At 39.7% G+C, this 12,710-nt stretch overlaps 1 protein-coding gene across 1 annotated transcript; it reads right to left on the bottom strand.

The window, feature by feature from the left end:
• Positions 1 to 3,268: 3,268 nt before the first annotated feature.
• Positions 3,269 to 12,417, bottom strand: reep5 (receptor accessory protein 5). The gene is made up of 5 exons (XM_088281799.1): positions 12,199 to 12,417; positions 11,890 to 11,983; positions 6,864 to 7,002; positions 6,278 to 6,446; positions 3,269 to 3,502 (listed from the first exon to the last, which is right to left on the bottom strand). The coding sequence occupies exons 1-5, from the start codon at positions 12,314 to 12,316 to the stop codon at positions 3,453 to 3,455; spliced, it is 570 nt and encodes a 189-aa protein (XP_088137925.1). The 5' UTR covers positions 12,317 to 12,417; the 3' UTR covers positions 3,269 to 3,452.
• Positions 12,418 to 12,710: the final 293 nt, after the last annotated feature.

The raw sequence follows: 12,710 nt of genomic DNA, 5'->3' as shown, positions 1-12,710 counted from the left end.
CAAGACCTGAAAGATTTCTCAGAGATGTAATTTAACATTACGTTTACAAAGACAAGATGAAATAATTTGTTAGCTTCAGACAAAGCTTCCATCGGTAAATGGACCTTAATACTTATCACCAATTATTCCCATCCACAAATATCCCAGGTCATCAGTATCAGGTCCAATTTAGTGTCCGCCATCTTGTCTTGAAGCTCTCCTGTGGTTTTTGTTTTACCAGGCAATAGAGCCTATGAACATGTGCGTGTCCATCCATCCATTATCTTTTCCGCTTCTCCTCTCCATTTTTTCTAGTACTGGTTATATTTAATACTTGGAATTTCTGGTATCAACCCAACACTCCTACCGCCCCCAAAAAAATTTGGATTGAATTTATTTTTCCAAGGAAACCTCATTATCCTAATATGTTAAGCGAAAATGAAAGAAAACCCCACAGTTGTCAGAGAAATAACGTGAACCTGACAAAAGTAATTCAAGTTAATCATTGAAAATCTGAAGTTGTGGAATTGTTTGAAAAAACATTCATGTAACAGGCTTGGTCCAAAAATATTGAAAATAATTTAACTATTAGGACATTTTCGAGCAAGGTGTGCGCTCTAATTAGCATCACAGGTGTCTTCAAACTTGAAACTAAGCAGTCAGTCGGCCTATTTAAAGGGTGACAAGCATAAGCTATTTTACAGGACGTGAAGGGGTGGCACCTGCCACTCCTTCAAATGACTTAAACCCCAGTTGCCACCCCTGGCTATATGAACATAACAATACTAAATTCAAAATGTTTATCATAGATGTTCCTTACATTGTCTCCATAGTTTGTGTTCTCCACTGTCAGTCAGTGTCAGTTATGAAAAACAGTCTCTTCTCTCTCGCTTCTTTCCTCCCGCCATACACGCCCCTGTTGCCTTCACAGCCTCCCCAGAGAACAGGAAACCTCAGAACCTGTGAACTATTTACAAAGTTGCTAGGAAACGTGACAGTAAACCAGTGGTGGGAGCTCAAGGCCTTCTCTGCTGGCCTAACATAATCAGGAAATCGTGATCATATTCTTCACATTGATGTCATATTATATCCTAGTGTTGAATTTTTTGGTGAGCGTTAGTTGAGTATCCAATTACAAGATGCGTTCATCACCTTCAATGTAAGGCCAGTGAGAATTCATGATCTGATTGGCAACAGTCAATCAACTGTTGACGCCCCTCACTCACACAGAACGCACAAACTCAGAATAGCGTGTGCTACTGATATTATGAAATCTGCCTGGCAACACAAGCTACCTGAATTCTGATTCGATAAAAACTCTCAATTAAAATTTTTTTTTTAAAAAAACACATCAATGCAAATAATATGATCGTGATTTCGTGTTTATGTTAGACCAGCAGAGAAGGCCTTGAGTGCCCACCACTGATAAATTGTCATATCAAGAGCAATGTTCTTCATTGATTCCAGTGACATTTTACGGACTATTTTTTAACTCAATACGTGCTTATATTTCTAAATACAGTGAACCCTCGGTTATAGCGGTTAATGGGGACCGAGACCACCCGCGAAAACTGAAAATCCGCGAAGTAGCGGCGTACCTTAAAAAATGCTTAAAAAAAAAAAGTGCGAAGTAGCGGCGCACCTTCAAAAATGCTTAAAAAAAAATATATATATATATATATTTACAGGTAGAGAGAGAGAGAGTGAAATTCATGTTATAACAAAAAAAAAAAATATTATTAAAACATTTTTTTATTCCCCAGCCATTATTTTTGTATTTATTCAATTACTTCTTTTTGTATTTATTTAATTACTTCGACTTTTACCTGCTGGTACGCCGTCCGGTGTCCCCTGTGAAATGAAAGGTGGCATTCTTCATTTATTTATTTATTCATTCATAACTGACAGCCTCGCGCTCCGCTCGTGCCCGGGTGGAAGAGGTGCTCCTCTCCGGCTTAATTGTCACGCACGCCGGACCTGCTCCCCCGAAGCGTGTCTCCGTTCCATTGAACTCGGTTTCATTTCGCCCCGCCCGTGCCCGGGGAAGGTGCTCCTCTTCGGCTTAACTGTGACACGAGCATGCCCTCCTCCTCCGGAGCTTCCATTCGGTTAAACTTAGGGGCCGCTTGACACCGCCCGTGCCCGGGGAAGGTGCTCCTATTCGGCGTAACTGTCACGCACGCCGGCCGGCTTCCTCCGGAGCTCTCATACGGTCCGAACCGCGCGAAACGTCGCCCCGGATCGTGCCCGGGGGAACGTGCTCTTCTTCGTCCACTCTCCTCTTCGCCCACGCTCTTCTTCGGCGCACGCCGGCCGTCTAACTGCTCCAGCGCCCCGTCGTGCCACTCGGCAAAACTACAATGCCCCCGAATATTGTTTAGACCCGCGAAGCACTGAACCCGCGAAAGGTGAACCGCGAAGTAGTGAGGGTTCACTGTACAGGACAATTCTGTTTTGCAAGGGACGGTTGGCAACTCTATGCATAAAACTTGCAAGAGAATGGCAGAAATTAAAACCTGAATTTGATGTTTTATGTGTGTGTGGTGTTATAACCTACGACCTCCCAACTGAACCTCCTACAACCCCTCACCACTCCAGGTAAAACTGTCCAAAGCCGCCAGTGGTGACAAGTAGTCACTGGTGTACCCCACTAAATATGAACCAGAGGAAGTGAAAATTACTGACAAGCACATTTAAAGGTAAATGCTATAAGACCAGCAACAGAGCATCTTGATGTTCCTGTGACTAAAGTTGGACATATTATTCAGAAATTTAAGATCCATGTAACTGTGGTCAACCTCCTGGATTTGCGAGTTCCCAAAAAAACCTCCAAGGAAAATAAAAGTGAACTCCAAGGTGAAGCTACGTCAGTGTCAGATTGAACGATCTGTCGTTGGTTAACCTAAAGCGGACAACTGAGGATGACGCCACATTTGAGAATATACAAAAAACGAACGACATGTTTGGACGCACGCAAAAAGCAGCATCATCTTGTGGTGTTTTTTTATTGGCCGGTGCTAGCTGATGTCGCTGCGAGGCCACACAAAGTAAAAGGACAACAACTCTTGGATAACTTCCTTTGTCGGGCTGCTAATCACAAATATGCCGCTCTGTTTCGCTCAGAAATTTGAAAATCTAAAATTGCCAAATTCCAATGCCTCACCAGGCCATGCCCAGCCACCATGCCTCACATCACTAGTTTATTCCTGTAAAAAGTTGGATGCAACTTTTATATAGGGCTTCTTGGAGATCATTATATTTTCATCTTATGGCAGAAAACATTCAAACATTCCAGTTAGGCGTTTATTCGGTTCATTCAGGATCAGGGCAACGTACAGTCACCTGTCAAACAAGTAAACTGACCGGGGAAATGGCTTAGACGTAACATACCAAGACAAATAATGCATTAAATACAAGAAGGCAACATTATTTTCTGAAACAGCTGCACAGACGATCCTGTGTAGAGGTCCTGATTAGGAGCTCTTCTTCTCCTCAAACATGATGTTGGCTGTTGCTTTCTTGGCTGTGGACACACGCACACACACACACACACGGGCAAGATGACTAACGAAACAGGAAGCATCCATGCAGTAGATTCCTTCAAATGATAGTGCATAGCATTTCCTTGTTGAAATAAATCACGTGCCTACTAATGGCAGCAAGAAAGATGAGCAGTCGTAATTATTGCAAATATTATGAATAATAATATTTCAGATATAATATAATAAAAGTATCAACTCAGCAAATCATGAGATTTGACACTTGGATTTAAAGTATTACACAAAAGCTGTGGATATAAAAAGTCTACACACCCTTGGCTGTGATTGCCGTGGATGCCCACCAAAATGTTTAAATAGTCAAAATATTTTCTACGGCAGTCATGTTGGGTCTCTGGAGTACGTGCCCACCCATGAAGTGTGAAGATATTCAACCACTAAGTAAATCTTTTGTTGTCAACCTAAAATGTGCTTGAGCGAGCTGTTCAGCAGCCAGATAAAGGTTCTCAATCCTCCTCGAACATGAAAACACTTTCAAGACCACAGCAGAATTCAAGATTCAACATGGCTTTTATTGTCAATTCTACAATGTGTATTATATATTATTTCTTAACTTATTACTGCATAAATAAAACTAACTATTCAGAGACTGCGGAGACTTATTATTATTTGTTGTGTAGCAGTCACAACAACATATTCATGGTCAATCTCAGTATGCAAAATGGTGTCGGTGACAATCACTCTGCTCTGATGTTAGTCAGCAAATGCAAATCAGTGCATGAGATACAAGTCAAGTTAATGGCAAAGAAAAAGGCATTATCTAGTAAATAAAGGTGAACAAGAAAATGATTTTTACTTGGACATGGTACTTGTTGCCAATGTGTGGTGTGTTGATTCTGGACAGATGTGAATTTTGTTTTATGTACCCATGTGTGAGCGTGATTGATTGGTTGATTCGTGCGTGACTCATTCAAAGGAGTTCTACACAGTATAAATTGGCGACTGCTCAAACGTGATCTGCTCGCAAAAGGCCCACGGGACATGCAGTGCAATATCATCCCAGTGTACTTTGGGTGGTAGGCGGGGTACACCCTGAACTGGTTGTAAACCAATCGCAGTGTACACATAGACAAACTATCACTATTCACACTCACAATCACACCTTTGGACAATTTTGAATGTTCAATTAACCATGTCTCTTAAAATCTGTGAACCCGTAAAATATTTTTTTGACTTTTGCCTTAAAAAAAAAAAAAAAGATATTAACAACATACAACATGACCCGTGTCGGTCATGTCAGGTTTTTTGTTATTATTTTTCAAATTTTTGCCATGTCCTGGGTTTTGTTTATTTTGTCAGATGAGTGGGGCGTTTCCCCTCAGCACTCGTCCCCACCAGCCACGCACCTGTTCCCCGTTAATCGTCACACACCTGATTCCCATCTGCTCCCCTAATGACTTGACTACTTAAACACCCCGTGCCGACAACTCAGTGTCGGTGCATTGCCCCGTTACGGACTGTCACTACCGCTCTCTGATCTCGTTCTCGCCCCCGCTCCCGCTCCCGCTCTCGCAGCATTTGTCCCTGTCCTTGTTCCTCGTCCTTGATCCCGTTTAGTCACGTTTTAGTTTGCCTTTGTTATTTTTTGCACCCTGCCACGTTGTTTGTCTTTGTTTGATTGAGTTAATAAATTCCCTTTAAGTTACCCCTTTTCCCTGCTTCCTCGCATTTTGGGTCCTCCCCCTCCTCGCCGACCGGCGACACCTTGACACAACATAAGACAAAGATTCATCCCCATACCACCCACCGTAAAATGTATTTTCAAGAAGACAAAGCGCACTTTAAAGTCCCATATATTCCCCAAAACAGACGAGACGCCCTGTAATGCAAAGTGCATTGTGTAGAAACTGAGACCCATAGATCTGTACACATTCCATTCTCTCAACCAACGGGCCTGAACTCCATTAGGGCATTTCAGAGTGCATATTAGCACACCCTGCTGGTTAAAGTCGAAGATTACTGTGCGCCAAATTGACTGTGACAAATAAATTCTGTGAACTATGTCGTAGTCTGGTTTATCCTTCATGTTATTGCAAGCAAGAAACGTCACAGGTTTAGACAAAGGACAGCAAAAAAAAAAACAAACATACAAAAAAACACTGCCCAAAGCACACCACTCACATCTCTCTAAACAGCCATCTGATTGGCTGAGGTTGATTGGCTCCCAGAATCCATTGCAGAGATCTTTTTGTTTTGTTATTTTTATTTCTTTTTGGGATATGAATGGCATGAGAGATACATTTTTTGTGTTTTTCGAGCTAGCACGCGCAAGCTAGCATGTGCCTCATAGTGCTACGCACCCAGATTAGCGCCAATGTAATTGTAGTGGTGTTAAACAAATCCTAAAGCACAAACCATCGACAAACATTGAAATGTTCAGACTATTTCATATCTTTCTCATTGAACGTGTTAAGGAACCCCAAATGTATTCTATTCATTTTATTGTGGTGACCCACAAAGGAGAGATTCACAGGGACATTTACCTTTAAGGAGTTTTAAATGTTTCAGTATACAGAGGGTTTGAAAGGGAAACGCTTGTAGCGTTTCTGTGTCTGCCGTTGTCTCGTTATTTACAGCATCTTCACAATCTATATTTTTTAAATTTATCATGCGAATAATAATTTTTTTTCCAGTATCGGAATTGACCTAAAGAAAATCCATATCAGTTGGTCCTTATTTGTTCCTGTCAACATCAATAACAAATCCGTAAAAAGAGGTTAAGTCCGAGCCAGAGTACTCACCCTCATCTTTGAACTTGTCAGCAGCTTCTGATGCCTTATCCTTTATGTTCTTAACCGCATCATCAATTTTGGATTCATTCTTGAGGAAAAAGGGGCGGATGATGCGATTGTAAATCTGGACCGAGCCGTTGGAAGGAGTTGGAGCCATGCACCAGACCAGGAAGGCACACTGGTAAGACAACAAGTACCGTCTCATAAAACTGCCCATGACATGAAGCTACATTAAATTCCACTTGCTCATAAGCCACATTTTTTTAAATGAACAATAAATTTATCAATAATCCACTATCTGAAACTATCATTGTTTCTGTCATTTAGTGATAGATTGGAAGGCGACCAGTAAGCCAAGAGGGCTTTATATTCAATTCTTACCATTCAAATCACTAAAGCGTCAATCTCCATGAAGGATGTAGTGGTTTACAGTTGCAAACCAACAGAATCTGTGTAAGCAACCTGGTTTATTTGTCCTGAGTTATTCTATGCTTGGCCACATGCTTCCATCAAACTCAGTCATCACAGTGACAACTTAAAATCTAAAGACATGATAAAAACAAGACAGGATGCCAATAAACTGCAGCCAGATTACCTTTCCGATGTAGTAAAATGGGAACCACGAGAGAAAGATGTCCGCAAAGAACTCGGCCACACTGAAGAGTCCATACACCACCCAGTAAGTCAGCCATTTGGTATCATCATCTTTGGTGGCACTTTCTATGGCTTTGATGCTGCAGAGTAGACATGCAAACGTCATCATATCACTCGTATGTTAACATTCATTCAAGTCTAAAAGTTGACAGTCTGGAGCTTTTTACTGCATTCTGGTTTAAATTTTAAAATAGTAAATTGACGTACTAATTTTGTTTAATAATTTCTCCATTTGTATTTGGACACAATTTTGATCATACTGCAGCTCTCAGTACGTTAACGTGTGGGTGTTAAGAAGTGGTTTTCTGCTCGGCGAGGCTACGCGTCGTCCTACTTGCAACATGACACACCAACAATGGTTTGGTTACAGTGACACACTCTGATAATTGGGCCTTGTTAAGAAACACGCACTTCCTGTGTATGCAAATGTGAGACAGTGCTCTGCACAAAGTGTCTGTCTACTGGAGTAATATGATGCGTGGCTACAAAAAAAAGAAGAAAAAAAAAATCAAGCAAATGAAGAATGTAAGCATTTGGCCTTCAACGCAAATAAAAAACTGTCAAAACATCTAGGATGCACACACCCTTTTTGACAAACACAGTATTTTACTTACTCTATTTTTCGTCAAACTCCACTAAACTCTGTAATCCAGTTTGTCAAAATGGTTTTACGTACCACTTCTGCCAGTAGATTTTGTTGGGGCGATGACAGATTTACACATGCTGAGTGACATTATGACGTCCTGCATATAATGAAGGACATGGAGACAACCGAATGACTGGATGAATTTGCATGAGATAAGGAAATTATTTGAAAAACTAAAGATGGCCGGAGGTCCCAAAAAGTTAACGCACTTCTTGTTTTTTTGTTTATTTTTTTATTACATGGATTGATTGTATATATTTTAAGATGTTCTAGAACATTGATTCCCTATTCAGGTCTCAAATTGACAATATTTATTCTCTTTATACTCTCAAAAATAAATTGGAATTAATAAGATAGGACAAAGACACACATTCAGATCGCGTCAGTCAGTTTTAAATTTTGCCCGACAATTTTAGACATGTGAAATGGGGTGAACATATACAACTGATTTGATAGTGATGTGAAACAGTTAATGAAAGCTCAAATTGAAAAAATCATTTTTGTTCACAAAATAAAATAAGGAAAATACTCTTAAAAAAATAAATACTTAATTAAAATACATCTTGCATTTATAAAACAAAAATAACTAAAACTATGATTATAGTCAAAATGTCCTTCATTTGCATCTTTGTCGATTAGTATCACACATTCATTTTTAATGTATTCATTTCAGCATTGGTGTACATCCGCACATAAGAAGGTCAAACAATTTTGGGAGAATTGTACTTTGTTTACACAGGTGTGGTTGCCTTTTTCGGCTGATACTTCAACTTTGTCAACGCACCTTTAGTGAGGGTGGGGTCAGATCCTGACAGTCACACTCACCCAAGTACAAACACACAGAGTTGGTGAGAGACTATGTTTATTCATATCAACACGGCTGCTCTGTGTGTCAACCCTGCCGAGTTAAACCCACATAGGAGAACATCCCACTACATATTTGACTTGTATATACGAGGGTTGAACGATTTTGAAAAATTATCCTGATCGCAAATTTTCCCCCTCAATATTGGGATTTTTAAGGGTTTCATTTTTTAACAAACACAAGCAAAAAATATATGTAATCTGTATTACAATAAACAATCTCATCTATTATACGTACATTTTTTGGTCTTATACAGTAGGTTATGCTTAGGCTAAAATAAAGAAAAATGAACCATGAATTAATATGTTAATATGTTACCCACGGACACCAAATTGTAAGAAACGTAATCGGTATTCGTGTCCGTGGGTAACATAAATTTTCCTGTTGGCGGACTTGAATACAGATTGGAGGGGGGGGGGGGAATATGGCTGCCTTAAACTGATTTAACAGGGCCACCTGCTGTTGTGGAGCGCGTTTTCTGGCATTTTTGCGTAGATTTGCAAAGTGGAAAATTATGCCAAAAGTCATGTGACAACGGTAAATGAGTCATGTGATAGTTTTCCGTTGTTGGAGAATTGCTTTTTGTATGTGAAAGACTTTTTGTACTTGCGGGAGTTTTTATATGTATTGGCTAACTTGATGTAACCGATCTGAACACTTTTCTGGCTTTGCTGCGTAGTATTATTGGGTTTAATGATAGACTGTAGGTATCACCGGCCATCCAATCAGTTTGATATATAAAAGTGCGTTGATATTGGACATAGAGCTTTATTGTACAGCCGGGTAGGGGGTCCGCAAAAACATTGGAAATCCACTGACGCCAGTTATAAATGCACTGAAAGAAAAACAGTGCTTTCAAACCCCCCAAAATTCCCTACTCAAATGTTTTTTTAAATAATTTTTTCAATTGCATTGGCAAGGTTATCTTGACCACATTTTTTATTTGACAAAAACCTGCAATTTGATCAGGGGTGTGTCGACTTTTTATTTCAACTGTATTTCCGTAAGTAATGTTAGCCACACCTTTTTCTTCAAATTCTAAAACATAAAAAATGATGACTGGCGGGTATAGTTCAATGGCTCTTTTGCCATGAACTTGAAATTGTTTTTTAAAAAATTGTTTACTGAAAAAGTCATAGCATTCATTACTGTTACATCAAAGTAAACAAGAGCACTTTGCAACAAAGACGATTAATGATTCTAGGAAGGTAACATGTGGAAGAAAGTTGTGATACATTTTAAGTCTTTTCAAGCTTTACAGACTACAGGGGAAAATGACAGCACCTCCCAGTAATGAGTTTATCACAAGATCACAGTAGACAACCCAGTAAAATCTAGACAAAATGCCGTGCTGTTTATGTGGACAGTGAAAAAATTTAATGATTTAAAACCATTTTATTACAGAGATGTCCTGATCACATTTTCAGCATCTGACTCTGAGTCACTAGATTTGGAGAATCTGCTGATACAGAGTCCTAATTCAATAAGTCAGCAATGTATTAAGTATTAACTGCCGAGCCCCATTTTTTTTATATGGCTATGATTTGATGAGCATGCCTTCTAATAGATGGACACTTTTGATAAAGCTCTTCTTTTCTTTTTTTTCTAGCACTTCAACACATAATTCTCTAACATTTGGGAACCTTTATTGGGACATGTATGAAAAAAAATAGGTTCAGCCCAACAAGTCTTAAAAGCTATCAATTGAATGACCTTTAAAAATTATGAACATTTTTAAAAAATACTACCTTTTTTGACCCGAAAACTGAACTGAAAATTAAATGATTGGCTCTGTAAAGCCATTTTATAACTAAATAAATAGTAATGATACTATTACAATATAACTTGCTGCAGAGAAGCCATGAATCCCAAAAACTCGATAAGAGAAAATCTGTTTGCAATAATTGAATACATTGGTGACAGCACAATAGTTTGCACGAGGTTTTTTTCTTTTCCCTTTGCAAATACACCCGAGCTTGTTGACTCAAAAATGTTTATCACATTAACACAAGATTATCTGAAGGAAAACATGGGAAGACTCTAAGAAAGCTTTTGTCCCTCCTTTCTCAATCCCACACACTTATATAATTATAAAGAATTGTCTTTTCTGTATCTGATTTTAACTGATGTCTTCTGAGTCTGCAACTTGTGTGCAAGTAATACTAGCTTGCGTTGACCTTTAAATTACGGGTTTGCATATCCTAGTATATACTTCACAATTGCAACACAGAAAACCACGCTCTGAATTTACATTTATATTCTGTAAGCACTATCTTGTGTATGGTCCTGTTTTTCCTGCACCAAAAGCAGGGATGATACACCTTTTCCGAGATCAAATGAAATCAATTTTCAACGACAGTGGAACTTGTAGTGAAATGTCCACAGTGAAGTTGTAACATTTGGAATGCAACCAAATGTCTCACATATCACAGCCTCCAGCAAAACAGTCAGCATATGAAAGAACTCAAGTATGTCATGTGTTTCATATCTAGCCTTGATGTGCGGATTCAAAATGGCTGATCACTGTATTGCAGGGTGAAAAACAGTGACAGGTTAAAACCAGTGGTGGGCACTCAAGGCCTTCTCTGTTGGCCTAACATAATCAAGAAGTCATGATCATATTCTTCACATTGATCTATTATATCCAAGTATTGAATTTCTAGGTTATAGTTTTTATCCAATCAGAATTCAGCAAGTTCGTGTTGCCAGGCAGATTTCATAATACCAGTAGCACGCACTAGTCGTCCGAGGCCTTCAGATATCATCATGCGGGCGTCTGTTCTGTGCAAGTGAGGGGCTTTAACAGGTGATAGACAGTTGTGATAGCCAATCAGAACACAAGTCGATGACAGTAAGGCCTTCTTGCTGGCCTTACGTTGAAGGTGATGAACGTGTCTTTTGATTGGATAATCACTTGTGAGGGGGCAGCACTATGCAGAATCAACACACCAGAAAGTCGGAATTGGCGAGCGTTCGAAAATCTAAAATATATTCTTGCTTTTTTAAACCACAATGGCCGAAGGGTGGAAAAGTGTGGATTTAATTGCAGATACACTTGCGAGGCCATTTTCAAGACGGACCTTTCAAGAGAAGCTCCAATACTCAATCAGTAGTGCATAAGTGTCTTTCTGTATATTATTTGTCCAGCTGTGGTGTCATAAATTATGCTAATATGAGGGGGATTTATTCAAATCGGACTAAGTACGAGTTCACTAAAGGCCTTAGTGATGCACGGCCTGCCACTGGTTAAAACATTTCTACTCTGATAAATTTGTTAGGTATAGACAGGCTATTTGATTACAGTACAAACATAAAAATAAATAGGATATATGTGCCAGTGATGTTAACTTTAGAACAGAGGCGTGCGTGTGTGTGTGTGTGCGCGCGTGCTCGTGCCTGTAAGCGTGTGCATGCTGGTGGGTGTGGCCCCTCCTCGATATTGCCCAGTCTACTTACGATATGTACGCTGGGTAAAGAAAGCCGATGAGGTTACACAGCAAGGAGGCTCCATAACCGATCACCAAGTATACAGCGATTATGCCAACGACAGCTGGAACAAAACAACACAGCTGTTACATACAAATCACCTTCAACATTTAATCAAGATTAGGTTTAAAATGTCTTTGGTTAGAAATTAATTGGATACATTAAAACCTATGTAATCATTCTCGGCATCTAAACGTCAAAAAAGCTCCGACTGTTACCGCGCCGACTCGTCAATGCGGTCTTTCTTCTTTTTCCATCTCCGTGTCTGTCAACACTCACCGAGAGCGATATACGTCCTACTAACCCCGGTCTTTGCTTCGACTTTAGCAAGGACGTCAGTCAGAAGGTTCTTTTCATGGAGGAACTTCTCAAATCTTTCTTTGAGTGCCTGTGCCATGGCTGCTCTCGCTTTCGGAACGAGGATGAATTAGGAAGTTGCTCTATGGGAAACTGCGACACTCAAGAAACCGAACACTCCCGTTAGTTGTCAAGCATCAAAGTGCATAGGACATCGTCAAGCACTTCCGGTGGGTATCTTCATAATAAAAGCTCACATTGGTGTTACTAACGTGTTAATTAAACCTCAGATAACGCATCAATGGAGGCACATTACCTCATGGAGGTAAATACTACAAAAGTTACTTTGTGTGCGGTGGAAATCTATTTTCCTTAGCACGTAGTTTAATGTGGACGGACACGATCATTGCACAAATTCAGACAAACATGCTGCGCAACATAGTCGGATTTGGTTCAATTCTGTCGGTACCATCAGTCATCCAATCGATTTAATC

The sequence above is a fragment of the Idiotropiscis lumnitzeri genome, chromosome 18 (assembly GCF_059441095.1).
Source record: "Idiotropiscis lumnitzeri isolate Australia: NSW breed Sydney's pygmy pipehorse chromosome 18, RoL_Ilum_1.0, whole genome shotgun sequence".
In the NCBI taxonomy this organism is placed as follows: domain Eukaryota; kingdom Metazoa; phylum Chordata; class Actinopteri; order Syngnathiformes; family Syngnathidae; genus Idiotropiscis; species Idiotropiscis lumnitzeri.
Note: the sequence above shows the minus strand (reverse complement) of the source record. Positions and strands in the feature narration are given on the sequence as shown.

Bases quoted from the DNA above. Each gene is read 5' to 3' on its own strand.
- reep5 (XM_088281799.1), bottom strand. From the start codon at position 12,316: ATGGCACAGGCACTCAAAGAAAGATTTGAGAAGTTCCTCCATGAAAAG. The intron at 6,447-6,863 runs GTAATCTGGCTG...TTGTCTTACCAG, and splicing joins CATTTTACTACATCGGAAAG to TGTGCCTTCCTGGTCTGGTG. The intron at 3,503-6,277 runs GTGAGTACTCTG...GTGTGTCCACAG, and splicing joins TGACAAGTTCAAAGATGAGG to CCAAGAAAGCAACAGCCAAC.